This window comes from Ranitomeya variabilis, chromosome 4 (assembly GCF_051348905.1).
Source record: "Ranitomeya variabilis isolate aRanVar5 chromosome 4, aRanVar5.hap1, whole genome shotgun sequence".
NCBI lineage: Eukaryota > Metazoa > Chordata > Amphibia > Anura > Dendrobatidae > Ranitomeya > Ranitomeya variabilis.
In genome coordinates this window covers 140,413,076-140,430,867 of record NC_135235.1, presented here as the reverse complement: position 1 = coordinate 140,430,867, position 17,792 = coordinate 140,413,076, and the positions used below count along the sequence as shown (strand labels likewise).

The 17,792-nt window shown below is 41.7% G+C and overlaps 1 protein-coding gene across 1 annotated transcript in view; it reads right to left on the bottom strand.

The window, feature by feature from the left end:
- Positions 1–17,792, bottom strand: part of LOC143770062 (microsomal triglyceride transfer protein-like) — a 225,019-nt gene that overhangs the window by 69,489 nt on the left and 137,738 nt on the right. Inside the window, exons 6-7 of the mRNA XM_077259303.1 lie at positions 14,180–14,319; positions 12,367–12,517 (exon numbers count right to left, since the gene is read on the bottom strand). Of these exons, the coding sequence (XP_077115418.1) occupies positions 12,367–12,517; positions 14,180–14,319 (291 nt within the window). The remainder of the gene's footprint in view (positions 1–12,366; positions 12,518–14,179; positions 14,320–17,792) is intronic.

The following is a 17,792-nucleotide window of genomic DNA, read 5'->3' as shown; positions in this document are numbered from 1 at the left end:
TACTTTGAATTTTCATGCCCTAAAATTACACAGATATGTCACACAAAATACTTAAGTATCATTTCCCACATGTCTACTTTACATCAGCACAATTTTAGAATCAACATTTCTTTTGTTAGGGAGTTAAAAGGGTTAAAAGTTGACCAGCGATTTCTCATTTTTACATCACCATTTTTTTTTTAAGGACCACATCAAATTTGAAGTCACTTTGAGGGGTCTATATGATAGAAAATAACCAAAACCATGACAACATTCTAAAACCTGAACCCCTCAAGGAGCTCAAAACCACATTCAAGAAGTGTATTAACCCTTCAGGTGCTTCACAGGAATTTTTGGAATGTTTAAAAAAAACTGAACATTTAACTTTTTTCACAAAAAAAAATAATTCAGATCCAGTTTGTTTTACTTTACCAAGGGTAACAGGAGAAATTGTACTCCAAAAGTTGTTGTGCAATTTGTTCTGAGTACGCTTATACCCCATATATGGGGGTAAATCACTGTTTGGGAGCATGGCAGAGCTTGGAAGGGAAGGAGCTTTGTTTGACTTTTCAATGCAAAATTGGCTGGAATTGAGATGGGACGCCATGTCGCGTTAGGAGAGCCCTTGATGTACCTAAACAGTGGAAACCCCCCACAAGTAACACCGTTTTGGAAAGTAGACCACCAAAGGAACTTATCTAGATGTGTGGTGAGCACTTTGAACCCCAATTGTATCACAGAAGTACATAATGTAAAGCTGTAAAAATAGAAAAAATCATATTTTTTCACAAAAATTATCTTTCACCCCCAATTTTTAATTTTCCCAAGGGTAAAAAGAGAAATTGGACCCCAAAAATTGTTGTCCAATTTGTCCTGAGTATGATGATTCCCCATATGTGGGGGCAACCCAATGTTTGGGCGCAGGGCAGAGCTTGGAAGGAAAGGACCACTGTTTGACTTTTCAATGCAAAATTGGCTGGAATTGAGATCGGATGCCATGTCGCGTTTGGAGAGCCCCTGATGTGCCTAAACAGTGGAAACCCCCCAATTCTAACTCCCACCCTAACCCCAACACACCCCTAACCGTAATCCCAACCCTAACCATAACCCTAACAACACCCCTAACCCTGACACACCCCTAACCCTAATCCCAACCATAACCTTTATCCCAACCGTTAATGTAATCCCAGTCCTAACCCTAAATCCAAACCCTAACCCTAACTTTAGTCCCAACCTTAACCCTAACTTTAGCCCCAACCCTAGCCCTAACTTTGGCCCCAACCCTAACCCTAATGGGAAAATGGAAATAAATACATTTTTTGACTATTATTTTTCCCTATATAAGGGGGTGATAAAGGGAGGTTTGATTTACTATTTATGGTGGGTTTTTATATCGGGCTTTTATGTTTGGCAGCTGTCACACGCTAAAAGATGCTTTTTATTGCAAATAATAGTTTTTGCATCACCACATTTTGAGAGCTATAATTTTTCCATATTTTGGCCCACGAAGTCATGTGAGGTCTTGTTTTTTGCAAGACGAGTTGACATTTTTATTGGCACAATTTTTGGGCACATAACATTTTTGATCGCTTTTTATTACGATTTTTGTGAGGCAGAATGAACAAAAACCAGCAATTCGTGAATTTCTTTTGGGTGGAGCGTTTATACCATTCTGCGTGTGGTAAAATTGATAAGGCAGTTTTATTCTTCGGGTCAGTACGATTACAGTGATACCTCATTTACATTTTTTTATGTTTTGTATACAATAAAAACTATTTTATATAAAAAATAATTGTTTTTGCATCGCTTTATTCAGAGAGCTATAACTATTTGATTTTTTCGCTGATGACGCTGTATGGTGGTTCGCTTTTTGCAGGACAAGATGTCGTTTTCAGCGGTGTCATGTTTATTTATATCCGTCTTTTTGATCACATGTTATTCCACTTTTTGTTCAGCGGTATGATGATAAAGCATTGTTTTTTGCCTCGTTTTTTTTAATGGGACAGTTTTATAGGTTGGGTCGTTACGGACATGGCGATATTAAATATGTGTACTTTTATTGTTTTTTTTAATTTACATAAAGAAATGTATTTATTGGAACAATATTTTTTTTTCTTTATTTAGGAATTTAAAAAAAAATATTTTTACACAGTATAATTTTTTTTTACGTTTTTACATTGTCCCAGGGTGGGACATCACTGTATAAAGTCAGATCGCTGATCTGACACTTTGCACAACACTGTGTCAGATCAGCGATCTTGCAGGCAGTGAAGGAGGCTTCTCAGGTCCTGCTCTCAGCAGGCACGGAGAAGCCACCTCCCTGCATCTTGGATCGAGGGGTCTGCAGGCAGGGAGAACCTCAGAGCAACGTGATCACATCATGTTGTTTTGAAGGTCTGAGGGAAGCACGCAGGGAGCCCCCTGCGTGTTAGGTCATGTGCACACGTTCAGTATTTCATGTTTTTTCTGCGTTTTTTCGCTATAAAAACGTGATAAAAACGCGAAAAAAACGCTAACATATGCCTCCCATTATTTTCAGTGTATTCCGCATTTTTTGTGCAAATGTAGCCTTTTTTTCCCGCGAAAAAATCGCATCGCGGAAAAAAAAGCAACATGTTCATTAAAATGCGGAATTGCAGGGGATTCCGCACACCTAGGAATGCATTGATCTGCTTACTTCCCGCACGGGGCTGTATATATTTATACAAGGCAAGTGACCAAGTGCAAAAGTGCTAATAGCCCATAGCTGAATTACAAACTAATAGGCAAAAGGTACTATACCTATAAGTATAAGCATTCAATATATAGCAGCTACCATCATGTGTCATTGAATACCCAAACACTAAAACAACACCTATCCCAAAGGTTAATGCACAAATGGACTAAATGAACTTACATGAGAGTTGTGAGGAATGTGGCATGCCTGTGCTGTGACCCCGACAGCACTGTTTCGCCAATCAGGCTTCTTCCATAAAGGGGCAAATGTGCTATGTGTGCGAAGGTGCTCATTATAAATGGCAAGAAATTAGCCTCAGGGTTGTAAACAGCTGATGTTGTGTAGCTGCGTGCCGGATGTTCTACGGCGCATGCGCCGGCTTTTGGACGCTCGTACGAAACCAGTGGCTTACAGACCTCCGCTGCCTGGCCCGCAAGCGTGGAACGCTCGCATCACCTAATGGGCGGGGCTGCAAGTCACCGAGCGGCCAAATCTAGGGCATGCGCACTAATCCTCGCCCGCAGTTTGTAAGAGCAAATATCGCTGATGAAGTGGAACGCAGCTAATGGAGGGCGTGGTAAAGCCTAACAACCGGTAAACAGGACAAATAAAGGGCATATGCACTAATCCACGCCCGCTATTTGTAAGAGAAAATATCGCTGATAGAGTAGAACACAGCTAATAGGGGGCGTAATAAAGACTAACAACACCCAATGGGCGAGACAAATAAAGGGCATATGCAATAATCCACGCCCACTATTTATAAGAAAAAATATCGCTGATAGAGTGGAACGCAGCTAGTGAGGGGTGTGGTGAAGGCTAACAACACCCAATGGGCGGGACAAAAAGGGCACTAAGCAGCCGATTACTTAGCCTGCATACCACTGCAGATAATCTATCAGAATGAATGGAACATAGCTAATGGGAGGCATAATTATAAAAATAGCACAAAAGAAATATGCATAGGTTACAAAATGATGTCACAATAAACAAGATTACATTAGATCATGCCCAATAGCAATATGCGATATCAATAATTAGACTATACCATATTGTAACCCTATCATGCAAAATTTGCATTAAAACCCTAAGTAACAATATGTTCTAAACTAATATATCAGTCATACATCAATCAGCTTAAAACCTTACCTAAACATTTTAGGCTGTATTATAATTCTAACCCTATTGGCCTGAAGATACAAGCCATTGATCAGGTCATCCTTAATGACAGAGGGGGTAACTTGGGTAGGGTTTTGGCACGTAAAGAGAGCAGATGGATATACCAGTTGGGTACACTTGCTCCACAAGGGCTGAATGAGACAATGGGCTTTAGTTCATTCTTATGATATCTATTTATATATTTATAGCCGCTTTTCCAATTTCCAATTTTATTGCTACGTATAACCTCGGCTTTTTGTGCAATAATCCTGTGTAGCCTTTTTTAAAATGTGTGTTTTTTAGTGTGTTTTATATTTCTAATTTTTGTTTTGTTTATATTGGTTCTAGGATTGTGTACTTTAATTGGATCCTATTTCATCCTAAGGTTGAGTTTGGATAGCATTTAAGGGAAATGGACTTTACAGTTATGCTGAGCATCTCCAATCAAAACTCACCCTGTTATTTAAATTGCATATTTTAGGTGTTTAATATAAGTACATATTATGTAATATAGAGTTTAGTATAAATTATTTACTATTTTGATAAATATTATAAGATTGTTGCTCATTTGTTTGGCATTAATATTATTATAGAGTTTAGATATATTAGTTTAGAACATATTGTTACTTAGGGTTTAATGCAAATTTTGCATGTTAGGGTTACAATATGGTATAGTCTAATTATTGATATCGCATATTGCTATTGGGCATGATCTAATGTAATCTTGTTTATTGTGACATCATTTTGTAACCTATGCATATTTCTTTTGTGCTATTTTTATAATCGGCTCTAATTATGCCTCCCATTAGCTATGTTCCATTCATTCTGATAGCCTGCATACCACTGCAGATAATCTAAGTAATCGGCTGCTTAGTGCCCTTTTTGTCCCGCCCATTGGGTGTTGTTAGCCTTCACCACACCCCTCACTAGCTGCGTTCCACTCTATCAGCGATATTTTTTCTCATAAATAGTGGGCGTGGATTATTGCATATGCCCTTTATTTGTCTCGCCCATTGGGTGTTGTTAGTCTTTATTACGCCTCCTATTAACTGTGTTCTACTCTATCAGCGATATTTTCTCTTACAAATAGCGGGCGTGGATCAGTGCATATGCCCTTTATTTGTCCCGTTTACCGGTTGTTAGGCTTTACCACGCCCTCCATTAGCTGCGTTCCACTTCATCAGCGATATTTGCTCTTACAAACTGCGGGCGAGGATTAGTGCGCATGCCCTAGATTTGGCTGCTCGGTGACTTGCAGCCCCGCCCATTAGGTGATGCGAGCGTTCCACGCTTGCGGGCCAGGCAGCGGAGGTCTGTAAGCCACTGGTTTCGTACGAGCGTCCAAAAGCCGGCGCATGCGCCGTAGAACATCCGGCACGCAGCTACACAACATCAGCTGTTTACAACCCTGAGGCTAATTTCTTGCCATTTATAATGAGCACCTTCGCACACATAGCACATTTGCCCCTTTATGGAAGAAGCCTGATTGGCGAAACAGTGCTGTCGGGGTCACAGCACAGGCATGCCACATTCCTCACAACTCTCATGTAAGTTCATTTAGTCCATTTGTGCATTAACCTTTGGGATAGGTGTTGTTTTAGTGTTTGGGTATTCAATGACACATGATGGTAGCTGCTATATATTGAATGCTTATACTTATAGGTATAGTACCTTTTGCCTATTAGTTTGTAATTCAGCTATGGGCTATTAGCACTTTTGCACTTGGTCACTTGCCTTGTATAAATATATACATTCAGCAATTTTTATTACAGCTACCCATGTAGTAATGCTTGCTTTAAGCATGTTCTCATCATTGCAGCATACACACTCTTTCAGGCATGCCCCTGTGGTGATGTTGAATACTCATTATTTAGTTCATTAGTCCATACTATATATCTGCTGATGCATATTCAGTAGTATCTACAACACCTACCATTGACATTCACAAATGGTTAAATTACATATTGGTGTTTGCCTTGTGTCTGTTTGTTTTTATTGAGATTTTCCTTGTTTGTTTTCATGGTTTTATTATATAATTATTAATAAAGTATCTCTATTTTATTTCTTGTCCATGCCTTTATTTTCCCCGCTACTAGAGGGAATTCTGTGGTATAAATATTTGTTTAAGGTATTGAATACATTTGGGACTTTGTTACTTATACTTTTACAATAGTGTTGCTTCAAAATAACAAGAATAAGAACTGGTTTGACTGAAAACAGTCAGAGAAGAGGTACATGATGTTGGGGGGCAAACTCATAGATGGACTTGCCCTTTAACTAAATACTCTAGCCAAGGTAGATAGGCACCCCAGGAACATGGCTCATCAACGTCCCTGTGGGTCTGTCACGAAGGTGCTGGGACTTTGGGCACCAACCAGGTTCCTAGAACTAGGGGTGCCCTGGTATATCGATGTCCACCGGATTACTTCTGATGGTGGAGATGCCAAGTTCTTGCGCATTGCTATGCTCCTATATCAAACTCTATCTGTTCCCTTGCCCACCCAAGGAAGAAAGAAGCTGAAAGAAGCTGAAGTGTATAGGAACACACTAACCAGGCAAAGCATGGAAGATGGACAGTGATAAATGAAAATACCAACCATACAAAATACTCACACCAAACAACAGAATAGGACACAGGTGAGTTAAAAAAAGGAGAAGCCAAATAGAAGAGAATGAGGATGTGCACTCAGACAAAATTCCAGGCAACAATCTCCTGAACAATCTTCAAACACTAAAGGCTGAGTCACACATAACGATATCGTTAACGATATCGTTGCAACGTCACGCTTTTGGTGACGTAGTAATGATCCCCCTAACGATCTCGTTATGTGTGACAGCGACCAACGATCAGGCCCCTGCTGGGAGATCGTTGGTCGTTGGGGAATGATCAGGACCATTTTTTGGTCGCTGATCACCCGCTGTCATTGCTGGATCGGCGTGTGTGACGCCGATTGTCACGATATGGTATGAAATATCATAAGTTAGTTTCTTGCTAGCATGCGGGGGCTAAAACCCCCCTCTCTCTTTTTCTCTTTCCTTCCCTGTGTTTCGATCTGTCTGTGTAGAAGAGCTTGCCTTGTGGGGGAGTTTTATTGACGAAAGGTATTTACGACTGGCATAGCTGCAAGGGAAATTTGTACTAGCAGGAACTGTTAGAGAAACTTCTAGAACCATGCGGTCCTTTGTTCTGTTATTGTGAGATATTAGACAAACTATTTAGGATAGTAGAATGATAAATACATATTCTTGATCTCCATCGAAGCATCTACCCATCACTCTAAACACAGTCGTCTAACTCCATCAGGGGAAGAAGTAGGGATTGCTCTGTAAATAATAGGACATATTTGATCTCATAAGAAAGCTCATGTTAATACAAGCTGAATGCTGGGTGTGATATGATTCTGATATGTACTGGAACGGAGTTATAAGCATTAGACCAATTTGTATTCAAAGTACTCAGACTGAAAGGTAGGAGGATCTGGAAAAGCCAGCCCTTTCTGTGAGGTCACAGGCTGTAGGTTATAAAGTTGCTGGCAGGCTTCCAGGGGGGGAGTTGTGAGTTTTTACCTGAAGCGACCAGACTGCGAGTGCCAATGCACTGGGATAGATGGAAAGCTCTCCTAGCCTAGCCTGCAATGCAATGATCTGAGAATATGTGAGTGTTACCTTTTCTTCCTTTAATCCTTTTATTTTCATAATTACCTTGTACATATTTGCAATTGTCTCATTTGTAACATCTTTGTAAAATATTTTATAAACACTGCCTAAAAATCATTTATGGAGTATAATATTTAATACTAGTTCGTTCTTCCTGCCCTAAACCGTACCCTGTCTCTGAAGGGAATTACGCTACTATTTTGGGGGTTAGCTCCGGACCTGTTTGATCGGAGCTGGTGGCAGCTTACCGTGTGCCGGCTTTTTGGGGGGGTCACTGTAGCAACTGCGGCTTGATAATTATTGTTCCTGCCTGAGTGGGAGTAGTTATCGCGTTGCTGCAGTGCGCCCAATAGCCAGTACATAGCAGGCAGCCTTTCTGGCGACTAATTACCCCAGGTGCAGTACCTAATCTGACCTGAGAGTAAGGGGGGCGCCAGAGAGCTGCAAGTGTTAAGTGGAACTGTAAGCGGGATAGACACAAATCCCTGCAGTTCATGGTATACTGAAGAGCAGTGGGATACCTAAAATAAGCCCCTGCTGTAAACTAAGAGGTCAATAGCCTCGTGTGTGTTTTTTTTCATCACATTGTGGCAGTGGAGGGATAACTAGGATAAGCCCCCCTGCACATGTGATAGCCGTCTTCTGGTCTAAAGTCACCCCAATCCGTGACATATTGTGGGCAGCAGCTAAGGGATTTTGACAATTGGTGACAGTCACGGTGTGAATCGTGACACCGATCCAGCGATGTGTTCACTTGTAACCAGGGCCGCGCTTAGTAACCCGATATTTACCCTGGTTACCATTGTAAAAGTAAAAAAAAAACAGTACATACACACATTCTGATGTCTGTCACGTCCCCCGGCGTCCACAGGTTTAATACAGCTTTCGGCAAGAGCGCTGCTAATGCACGCGCTGCTGCCAAGAGCTTCCCTGCACTGACTGTGTCAGCGCAGGCCGTAAAGCAGAGCACAGCGGTGACGTCACCGCTGTTACTGCCGGCGCTGACACATTCAGTGCAGGGAAGCTCTCGGCAGCAGCGCGTGCATTAGCAGCGCTCTTGCCAAAAGCAGTTTTAACCCTGTGGACGCCGGCGGGGGACGTGACAGACATCAGAATGTGAGTATGTAGTGGTTTTTTTTTTTTTACTTTTACAATGGTAACCAGGGTAAATATCGTGTTACTAAGCGCGGCCCTGCACTTAGTAACCCGATGTTTACCCTGGTTACCCGGGTGCTGCAGGGGGACTTCGGCATCGTTGAAGACAATTTCAACGATGCCGAAGTCGTTCCCCTGATCGTTGGTCGCTGGAGAGAGCTGTCGGTGTGACAGCTCCCCAGCGACCACACAACGACTTACCAACGATCACGGCCAGGTCGTATCGCTGGTCATGATCGTTGGTAAGTCGTTTAGTGTGACTCCAGCTTTACTCCATCCTGAACTAACAATGGCAATTCCTAAGTGCCAGAGGCAAACATATATAGCAGAGGGGAGTGTCCAACACTGAACAGCTGAGACAATCCAGGTAGGTAAGCTCCAGGAGCTTCAAATGTACAGATTAAGCCTTGCACTGTTAGCAATGAAAAAATATGTACACTTTAATACGATGGTAAAGTACTTCTAACCAGTGCAGGAGTGCATGAAACAGACACCACAGTATTTTGGCCCTTCTTTTTCGCGTTATTCCTGTGACAGGGGCATTTTCATTTTCATGAATGTACGTTTCTATTCTATTAAGGGTCTAGCATAGGTTAAAAATGGAAATGAGAAAAATTATTGCTGAGTAGACTGCCCAGGTGTCAAATTGCGATTTATCTCTTTTTATTTTCTGTAGGCAGCAATGATCACATTTCCAATTCCCATTTTAGCCTAATTGTAAAGTCAATTCTGAAATCTTCATGAACCATATTTTATTAGTCTATTACAATTGCTAGTTAGTTTCACTTACTGTAATTTACAGAGCATGTCATATCGAACCACAGAATTTTAAACATATTTATTCTCAAGTGCACAAATTAAAATTCTCATCTATCACTTCCAAAGAGACTGAATCCAGATTACTAATGGTTTTCATAAAAGTCAGCACTGCAATGGTACTGCTTCCCAAGAATGTCATTTGCTCAAACTTACAGAAACTTAACTCTGACCAATGGAAACATTGCACAAAGTTCTTTTTCCAGATCAGATTAAGCAGCAACTGTGAGCTGTCAGTGTGAAGTACAGTATTTCATTCAGGGACTTTGCTGAAGTTTGAAAAAGTCCACATGTTCTGCAAGTCGTTAGCAAAAAAGTTCAGTTCCTCTCTACTTTGTTCTTTGCTAAAATGGAATAGAGTATCATATGTACAAAGTGAATTAAAGAAATCTAGACCTAAAAGGAGACTGGACGATGTGGTTGAATATAGACGGCTAACTCAGGCCTACCCTCTATTGCAAAAAGGTCACACAATTTTGTCATGCTGCCATTGGCTATTGCTGGAGGATATGGTTTGCCAGTGCAGGTTCACCTTCGCTCTCCCAGCTGTACTTTCTCACTGTTACTCACCATTCCCAAACTATTACCAGGCATTGCTTTTTTTCCCATGACCAACTCCCTTAGTGCTTGTGAAGAGGGCAAACTTCCTTGCTCAATCAAGGAGGAGAGGCTAGGAAGACACACGAGGTACCGCAGACTCAGGGGCATAGTGTTCACTGTTAAATGCTGGGCCAATTTCATGACACCATCCCGGCATCCAGGTACTGATGACTGGGTATTTTTGACAATGAGGGAAAAGTTTTTAAATATGATCAAGCAATACCTACCAGACAAAACCAGCGTAATCCCTAATTAATCTGCGACTTAATACTATTGGGTCTCAAAGCTGGACATCTGGCATAAGCTGTCTTTTTAAGCTTAGGAAGTGTTGTGTTACCTGACGCTAGAGTCTTGTCTGGGCAGGTTTTTAGTGCCTCTAGGTGGGTCAAAACACACACTCACTCTGATAAAAATGAGCAATGCTTGAATTAGCCCCAACTTTTCCACACCGCCAGATGACAGCAGCACATAAAGTGTTTTTAATCTTCAATATTTTAATGAGGCCCACCAGTTGTTGCTTTCAATTACGTAAGAAGAGAAGGAGGGAGGAAGTGGAGCTGAGCAGACATGCGGGTCTGCAGCTCCTGACAGACAGAACAGAAGAAGTGTGAAATAGAGACAGAAAAAAGCTCCCAGAAGGACAGAAGGGGTCCTAGGGGCACGGGAAGTGCAGAAGCCACCCGTGGGGCCCTCATCCAGATGTGGCGGGACCAAGCCGCAGTAAGGGGACCAGCCCCAACTTAGTGAGAAACTGCAAGTCTAGCTAAGAAACCGGAGGCTGTGGCTTCTGCAAGATTCACAGCCCCATCCACCCATACTTCGCCAAAAAGGCAGCCGTAGAAAATCCAGGAGACATCGCCCAACCAGGTTCGTGGCTGCTGGCTTGGGACATTGTGGGTAAGGCAATGGGCAGGAGAAGTGAAAGCCAGCATAGACAGACGGCTAGAGAAAGGCATATGAAAGGAGTCCTGGAGAGGTGCATCCAAATCTACCTTGGAGTTTGCTGGAGCACAGACCCGGAGGACACAGCACACCCGGCTTGGTGCCCTAAAGAACTGTAAGTAAAAGTCTGGAAACTGCACCTTGCTGTGTCCTTCGCGTTATTCCAATCGCACCTGCCTGGCATAGCCACCACCGCCATATTATATCTCTACACTACATCTGCCCTGGGGTTAGCTCTACCCGTGGAGAGCTGCACCAACTCTGCTGCATCTGAACTGCAGCGTCGGCCACCACCTCATTCCCGAACAGCACGGGTGGCGAACATTTCCCCCTTCTCCCCATAAACTTTATTCCCATTTCCCACAAAAACATCGCTTCATTATTGGATGCCCAAGGCCACAGACCGGGTCACTGCTGCCGTGACCTTCCCCTTTAAGAACTGCCATGTCAGACCCGGTACCAAGTACCCCCACGGCCCCATGGGGCGCTCCAATTGCAGCACTATGTGGCATTTCAGACAAATAACAGAGACCAGGGCAGGGGGGAGAGCTGATACTGGACCCAGGGAGGGAAAGTAAAACGTCTGTTTCTTTATAACTCCCGAAGCCTATACCCAAACATTTTTTGCAAGGGGAAAACACCTTTAATGCATGAAGGTTCAAGTTCTCAAAAGAGACACTCTTAGTAACCTCTCACTACTAAAAATGAAGGGCTCCTAATATCTCCAAATAGGCTATATCAAGATAATTTTCTAAACCAGACATTATTTTTGATTCCATTTAGAGGAGAAACCAATATGTTTCTGTTACTGTGTGAGTGTATTTGTTGGCATAACTGCACATATATGAATGTAGTCCACTAAACTGGTGATGATTTATACAATAGTTTGCCGAAAGTAATACAGTAATTTCTAGGCATTTGGTTGTTTGTTTGCAGAAGTGCTTTGGCAAGTAAGAAAATATATTGAGTCTAATGTGCTTTAATATGTTAGTCAGTGTACTGTAAAACCTAAATCTGTTGTCCCAGGAAATATACTCTCAGAAACCATTCTGTGGATAGAGGATCTGTTTTGATTTGGTTCTTCGCCCTGTATACAGTTTACATACAGCTGCAGCTTGAGATGGTAACAGTTGATCAGTGGGGGTGATGATGGGTGCTGTACCCACACCCATCTGATATTATTGATTTAGGCTAAAATGGGTCATCAGTATCATAGTAGTGGAAATCCCTTTAAGCTACAATAAACCTTTCCATATATACATACAGATCTTCCCTAATTTCTAAGCAAGTGCTGCATAACTATAATAAAATGAACATTAATTTTATCCAAATTACTAACTCACCAAGGTGTGATTTCCTGCCGGCCGGTCCTGGGGGTGGCTCATATGTTCTATCTTGTAGAATTTCTCTTTCAGTTGTTCAAACACCTTGTCAATACTCTCTCCTGGAATTTCTAGAGAGCCAGGTACGGAGGATATGAGCTCTAGCTCCTGTCTAATAAAAAATAAATATATATTGTGTAGACACAAGTGGTTCTGGTGAATTAAAATTGAAATTTGCTGTACAACTCAGAATTTTGTCAAGTTGGTTGTGCATTCTGGAGAATAACTAGAGCAAGCGCAGATGTAACATACGTCGTCCTTCTTATCTGAAGGGTCTCCCCTAAAATTAGAAATCACTTTTATAAACAGTACATAGTAAGTAGAGGGCTCTGTTAAAGATTTTGTATTGGAACCAAGAGCATAAACTTGAGCCTTTGAATTTTTTTTTTTTTCGAAAATGTATCAAAAAAGTTGTGTTTAGTACATTTAACTAGGCATGTTATGCACTTCATGGATGGTGTACATACTGTATACTTTAATATTGTATGTAAAATATAGCACGTCTTTAATATATTCAATGATTCTTGCAAAACTTTTCAGATAAGTATGCATAGGTTTTAAAACTTTCTGTAAAATGGGTACATGCTATGTAGCACGATTTACTCAATTTGTGAACAAATTTGTCACATTGTTTAGTAAATCTGCTAAAATTTCATTCCCATTTAGTGACGGAGCCAATTTTTTAAAATCTGACCAGTGTCACTTTATGTGGTAATAACTCTGGAACGCTTCAACATATCCCAGTGATTTTCAGATTGTTTTTTCGTGACACATTATACTTTATGATAATGGTAAATTTAGGTCTGTATGTTTTGTTTTTATTTATAAAAAATATCAGAAAAATGTTAAAAAAATTGCAATTTTCAAACTTTGAATGATTATCCCTTTAATCCAGATAGTCATAACACACAAAAACATTACTAAATAACATTTCCCACATGTCTGCTTTACATCAGCATTATTTATAAAATGTTCTTTTATTTTGTTATAATTTTAGAAGGTTTACAAATACTGTATAGCAGTAATTTTTCATTTTTTCAGGGAAATTTACAAAATTTATTTTTTAGGGACCTACCCATGTTTGAAGTAACTTTATGGGTCCTATATATTGGGAAACCCCCAAAAGTTATACTATTTTAAAAACAGCAGCCCCTGACATATTGAAAATTGCTGTCAGGTAGTTTATTAACCCTTCAGGTGATTTTCAGGAATTAATGCAAAGTGGCATGACAGAAAAGAAAATGTCTTTTTACCACCTAAATGACTCTAACTTCTGAACAGATTACTACAGCCGTCAGACTCTAAGGCCGCTAATTGGTTATAAATTGACATGACAAACATCAGGACCACACAATCATGATCTGAGGGCACCAATTGGGATAAAGAGGAAGCCCCCACACTCTGTTAACCATTTATATGATGTAGTCACTATTGACATCAGCATCTAAGGGGTTAAACAGAGTTGGACGGTGCAAACACTGATCGTGGCTGATGCAGCAAGTTGTCAGCTATAGTGTACAGCTGAAAGTTGCTCGATTGTCACCTGTATGGGGAGGCTATTCTCTTATATCTCAGGTCAGTTAAAAGACGTATCGGCGGTCATTAAGGGGTTAAAGAATTTATGGAATAGGGATATGAAGACTGGAATACTTGCAAGACTGTAATGTTCACAGTAAACTTCACCATATCCTTAGTAAAAGTTATAGTAACTAGTATATTAGTAAAGCAATTAGAACAGTAACATTTACATATTTTCATATTAATTATGACTTACCTGGATGTGATGTGAACACCAAGCTGAGATCTCAAACTTGCAGACAAGTTATGACTTTCTTCGGAAACTACTTTTTGGAATGTGGAGCCGATAAGTGACATATATCCACTGCTGGTGGAATTCCATAACACCCCCAGTACCTTGAAACATACATTTCATTAGATTGAAGGTATTTTTTTTTTCATTTTTGCATGAGAAAAATGGTTATATTGGATCTTCTTTAAAGGAAAGGTGCCGCATTTTATTTTTTGTATTAAAAATGATTGTTTATATAAACAATTATTTTTAATACAAATTTACATTTTTTAACTTTAACATTTTTTTTATTATTAATTTTTTTTTCAGCCACTGGGCGCCGCCATTTTGCTTTGCAGGAGTGTAAGTGTAGCTGCACAGCACTTTCACTCTGCATTTACGGCAGCCCAGGGCATAGACATCTGCGGTCGGGAGCGGACTCTATACCTACCATTCTAAGCTGCTTTCTGCTGTGATGTGGCCACGCCCCCTGAGCCGTCCACAGCACGGCAGAAGCAGGAGACCAGCGCCATCTTCCTGGAGCTCACACTGCATCTGTGGGCTCCAGGCCAGCTTCCCAGGATGATCGCAGGAGCCCTGCAGTCATAGGAGGAGGAGGAGACCATGGACGGGAGGGAGAAGGACTCAGCAGGCAGCCGTGAGTATCAGTGGGGAGGGGGAGAGGGAATCTAATCCTCTCCTTTGTGGTGCTGACTCTGAGCAGTTATCTCCTCCCATGTGTGTTACTGTGCTGTGTATCTACTCCTCTCCTGTGTGATACTGTCTGCTTAGCCATGCATCTAATCATCTCCTGTGTGATACTAACTGAGCTGTGTACCTAATCCTCTACTGTGTGCTGAGCCATGCATCTAATCCTATACTGTGTGATACTATGCTGAGCCATGCATCTAATCCTATACTGTGTGATACTTTGCTGAGCTGTGTACCTAATCCTATCCTGTGTGATACTGTGTGTTGAGCCATGTATCTAATCCTATACTGTGTGATACTGTATGCTGACCTGTGTATCTAATCCTATCCTGTGTGATACTATGTTGAGCTGTATATCTAATCCTATACTGTGTGATACTGTCTGCTGAGCCGTGTATCTAATCCTATCCTGTGTGATACTGTCTGCTGTGCCGTGTATCTAATCCTGTGTGATACTGTGTTGAGCCATGCATCTAATCCTATACTGTGTGATACTATGCTGAGCCGTGCATCTAATCCTCTCCTGTGTGATACTAACTGAGCCGTGTATCTAATCCTATCCTGTATGATACTGTCTGCTGCGCAGTGTATCTAATCCTCTCCTGTGTGATACTATGTTGAGCCGTGCATCTAATCCTATACTGTGTGATACTGTGTGCTGAGCCATGCATCTAATCCTATACTGTGTGATACTATGCTGAGCCGTGTATCTAATCCTATCCTGTGTGATACTGTGTTGAGCCATGTATCTAATCCTATACTGTGTGATACTGTATGCTGACATGTGTATCTAATCCTATCCTGTGTGATACTGTGTTGAGCCATGTATCTAATCCTATACTGTGTGATACTGTATGCTGACCTGTGTATCTAATCCTATCCTGTGTGATACTATGTTGAGCTGTATATCTAATCCTATACTGTGTGATACTGTCTGCTGAGCCGTGTATCTAATCCTATCCTGTGTGATACTGTCTGCTGCGCCATGTATCTAATCCTGTGTGATACTGTGTTGAGCCATGCATCTAATCCTATACTGTGTGATACTATGCTGAGCCGTGTATCTAATCCTATCCTGTGTGATACTATGTTGAGCCGTGTATCTAATCCTCTCCTGTGTCATACTGTTTGCTGAGCCGTGTATCTAATCCTATCCTGTGTGATACTATGTTGAGCCGTGTATCTAATCCTATCTTGTATGATACTGTTTGCTGAGCCGTGTAGCTAATCCTGTCCTGTGTGATACTGACTGCTGAGCTGTGTATCTAATCCTCTCCTGTGTGATACTGTGCTGAGCCGTGTATCTAATCCTATACTGTGTGATACTGTATGCTGACCTGTGTATCTAATCCTATACTGTGCTGACCTGTGTATCTAATCCTCCTGTGGAATACTGACTGCTGAGCCGTGTATCTAATCTGCTCCTGTGTGATACTGTCTGCTGAGATGTGTATCTAATCCTCTCCTGTGTGATACTCTCTGCTGAGCCGTGTATCTTATCCTATCCTGTGTGATACTATTACAGAGCCGTGTATCTAATCCTATCCTGTATGATACTGGCTGCTGAGCTGTATATCTAATCCTATCCTGTGTGATACTGTCTGGTGAACAGTGTATCTAATCCTCTCCTATGCATTCCTTTCCCCCCTGCATGTCTTTCCCCATTGCACACACAACTCTATGCGTGCGATAACAGGAGCTGCAGGGGTCATGCTGTATTATGGCATTATGTGAGATCTATATGACGGTATTATGTGATCTGTATGGTGGTATTATGCTTGATCAGAATTGTGAGAATTATATGGTGGTATTGTGTGTGATCTATATGGCGGTATTATGTGAGAACACTATGGCGGCATTGTGAGAAGTATGTGGCGGTATTGTGTGATCTATATGGCGGTATGCAAGAACACTGGCGGTATGTGTGATCTATATGGTGGTATTATGTGAACTGTATGACAGTATTGTGTGATCTATTTGATAGTATTGTGTGTGATCTATATGGCGGTATTATGTGAGAACACTATGGCAGTATTATCTTCAGAAAGCGGACCCATTCTATGGTGGTTCTGGCTGAGCACCTGCACGCGGGTCTGGGGTAATAGAGGGGGCAGCATGACCTCCAGTTAGGTGCAGTCAGGGCTGGTGAGGCAGCTGAAGAGAGGGGTCTCATTTTTATCGTTACTATATGGCTACATTTCCCCCCAGCGTCACCCCAGACTGCGCCTGTCGTCTCACTTTCACACATCGCCAAGACAGGATCTGAGGAGCCCGACGTACCGACGCATGCTGTGAAAGAAATGCCCGACGTGGGCAGCGGAAGCAGTCTTACAACGCTTCCGCTGCCCCATTGTAAGGTCTGGGTAGGAGGGGGCGGAGTTTCGGCCGTGCATGCGCGGTCGAAAATGGTGGGACTCGACAAACAAAAAAAGTTACATGTAACTTTTTTTGTGGCGGCGGTCGCACGACGGTTGCGACGTGTGGCAATACATCGCAATGCGTCGGTAATGTTAGTCTATGGGGAAAAAACGCATCCTGCAGACAACTTTGCAGGATGCGTTTTTTCTCCTAAACGACGCATTGCGACGTATTGCAAACAACGCTAGTGTGAAAGTAGCCTAAGGCTGCGGTCACACTATCAGTATTTGGTCAGTATTTTACCTCAGTATTTGTAAGCCAAAACCAGGAGTGGGTGATAAATACAGAAGTGGAGCATATGTTTCTATTATACTTCTCTAATTGTTCCACTCCTGGTTTTGGCTTACAAATACTGAGGTAAAATAGTGACCAAATACTGCTAGTGTGACGGCAGCCTTACTCTGCAGTCACCAACAAAATGGCTGCTCACTGGGTTCCTGAATATCATCCTCATCCCTTAGCAGACACC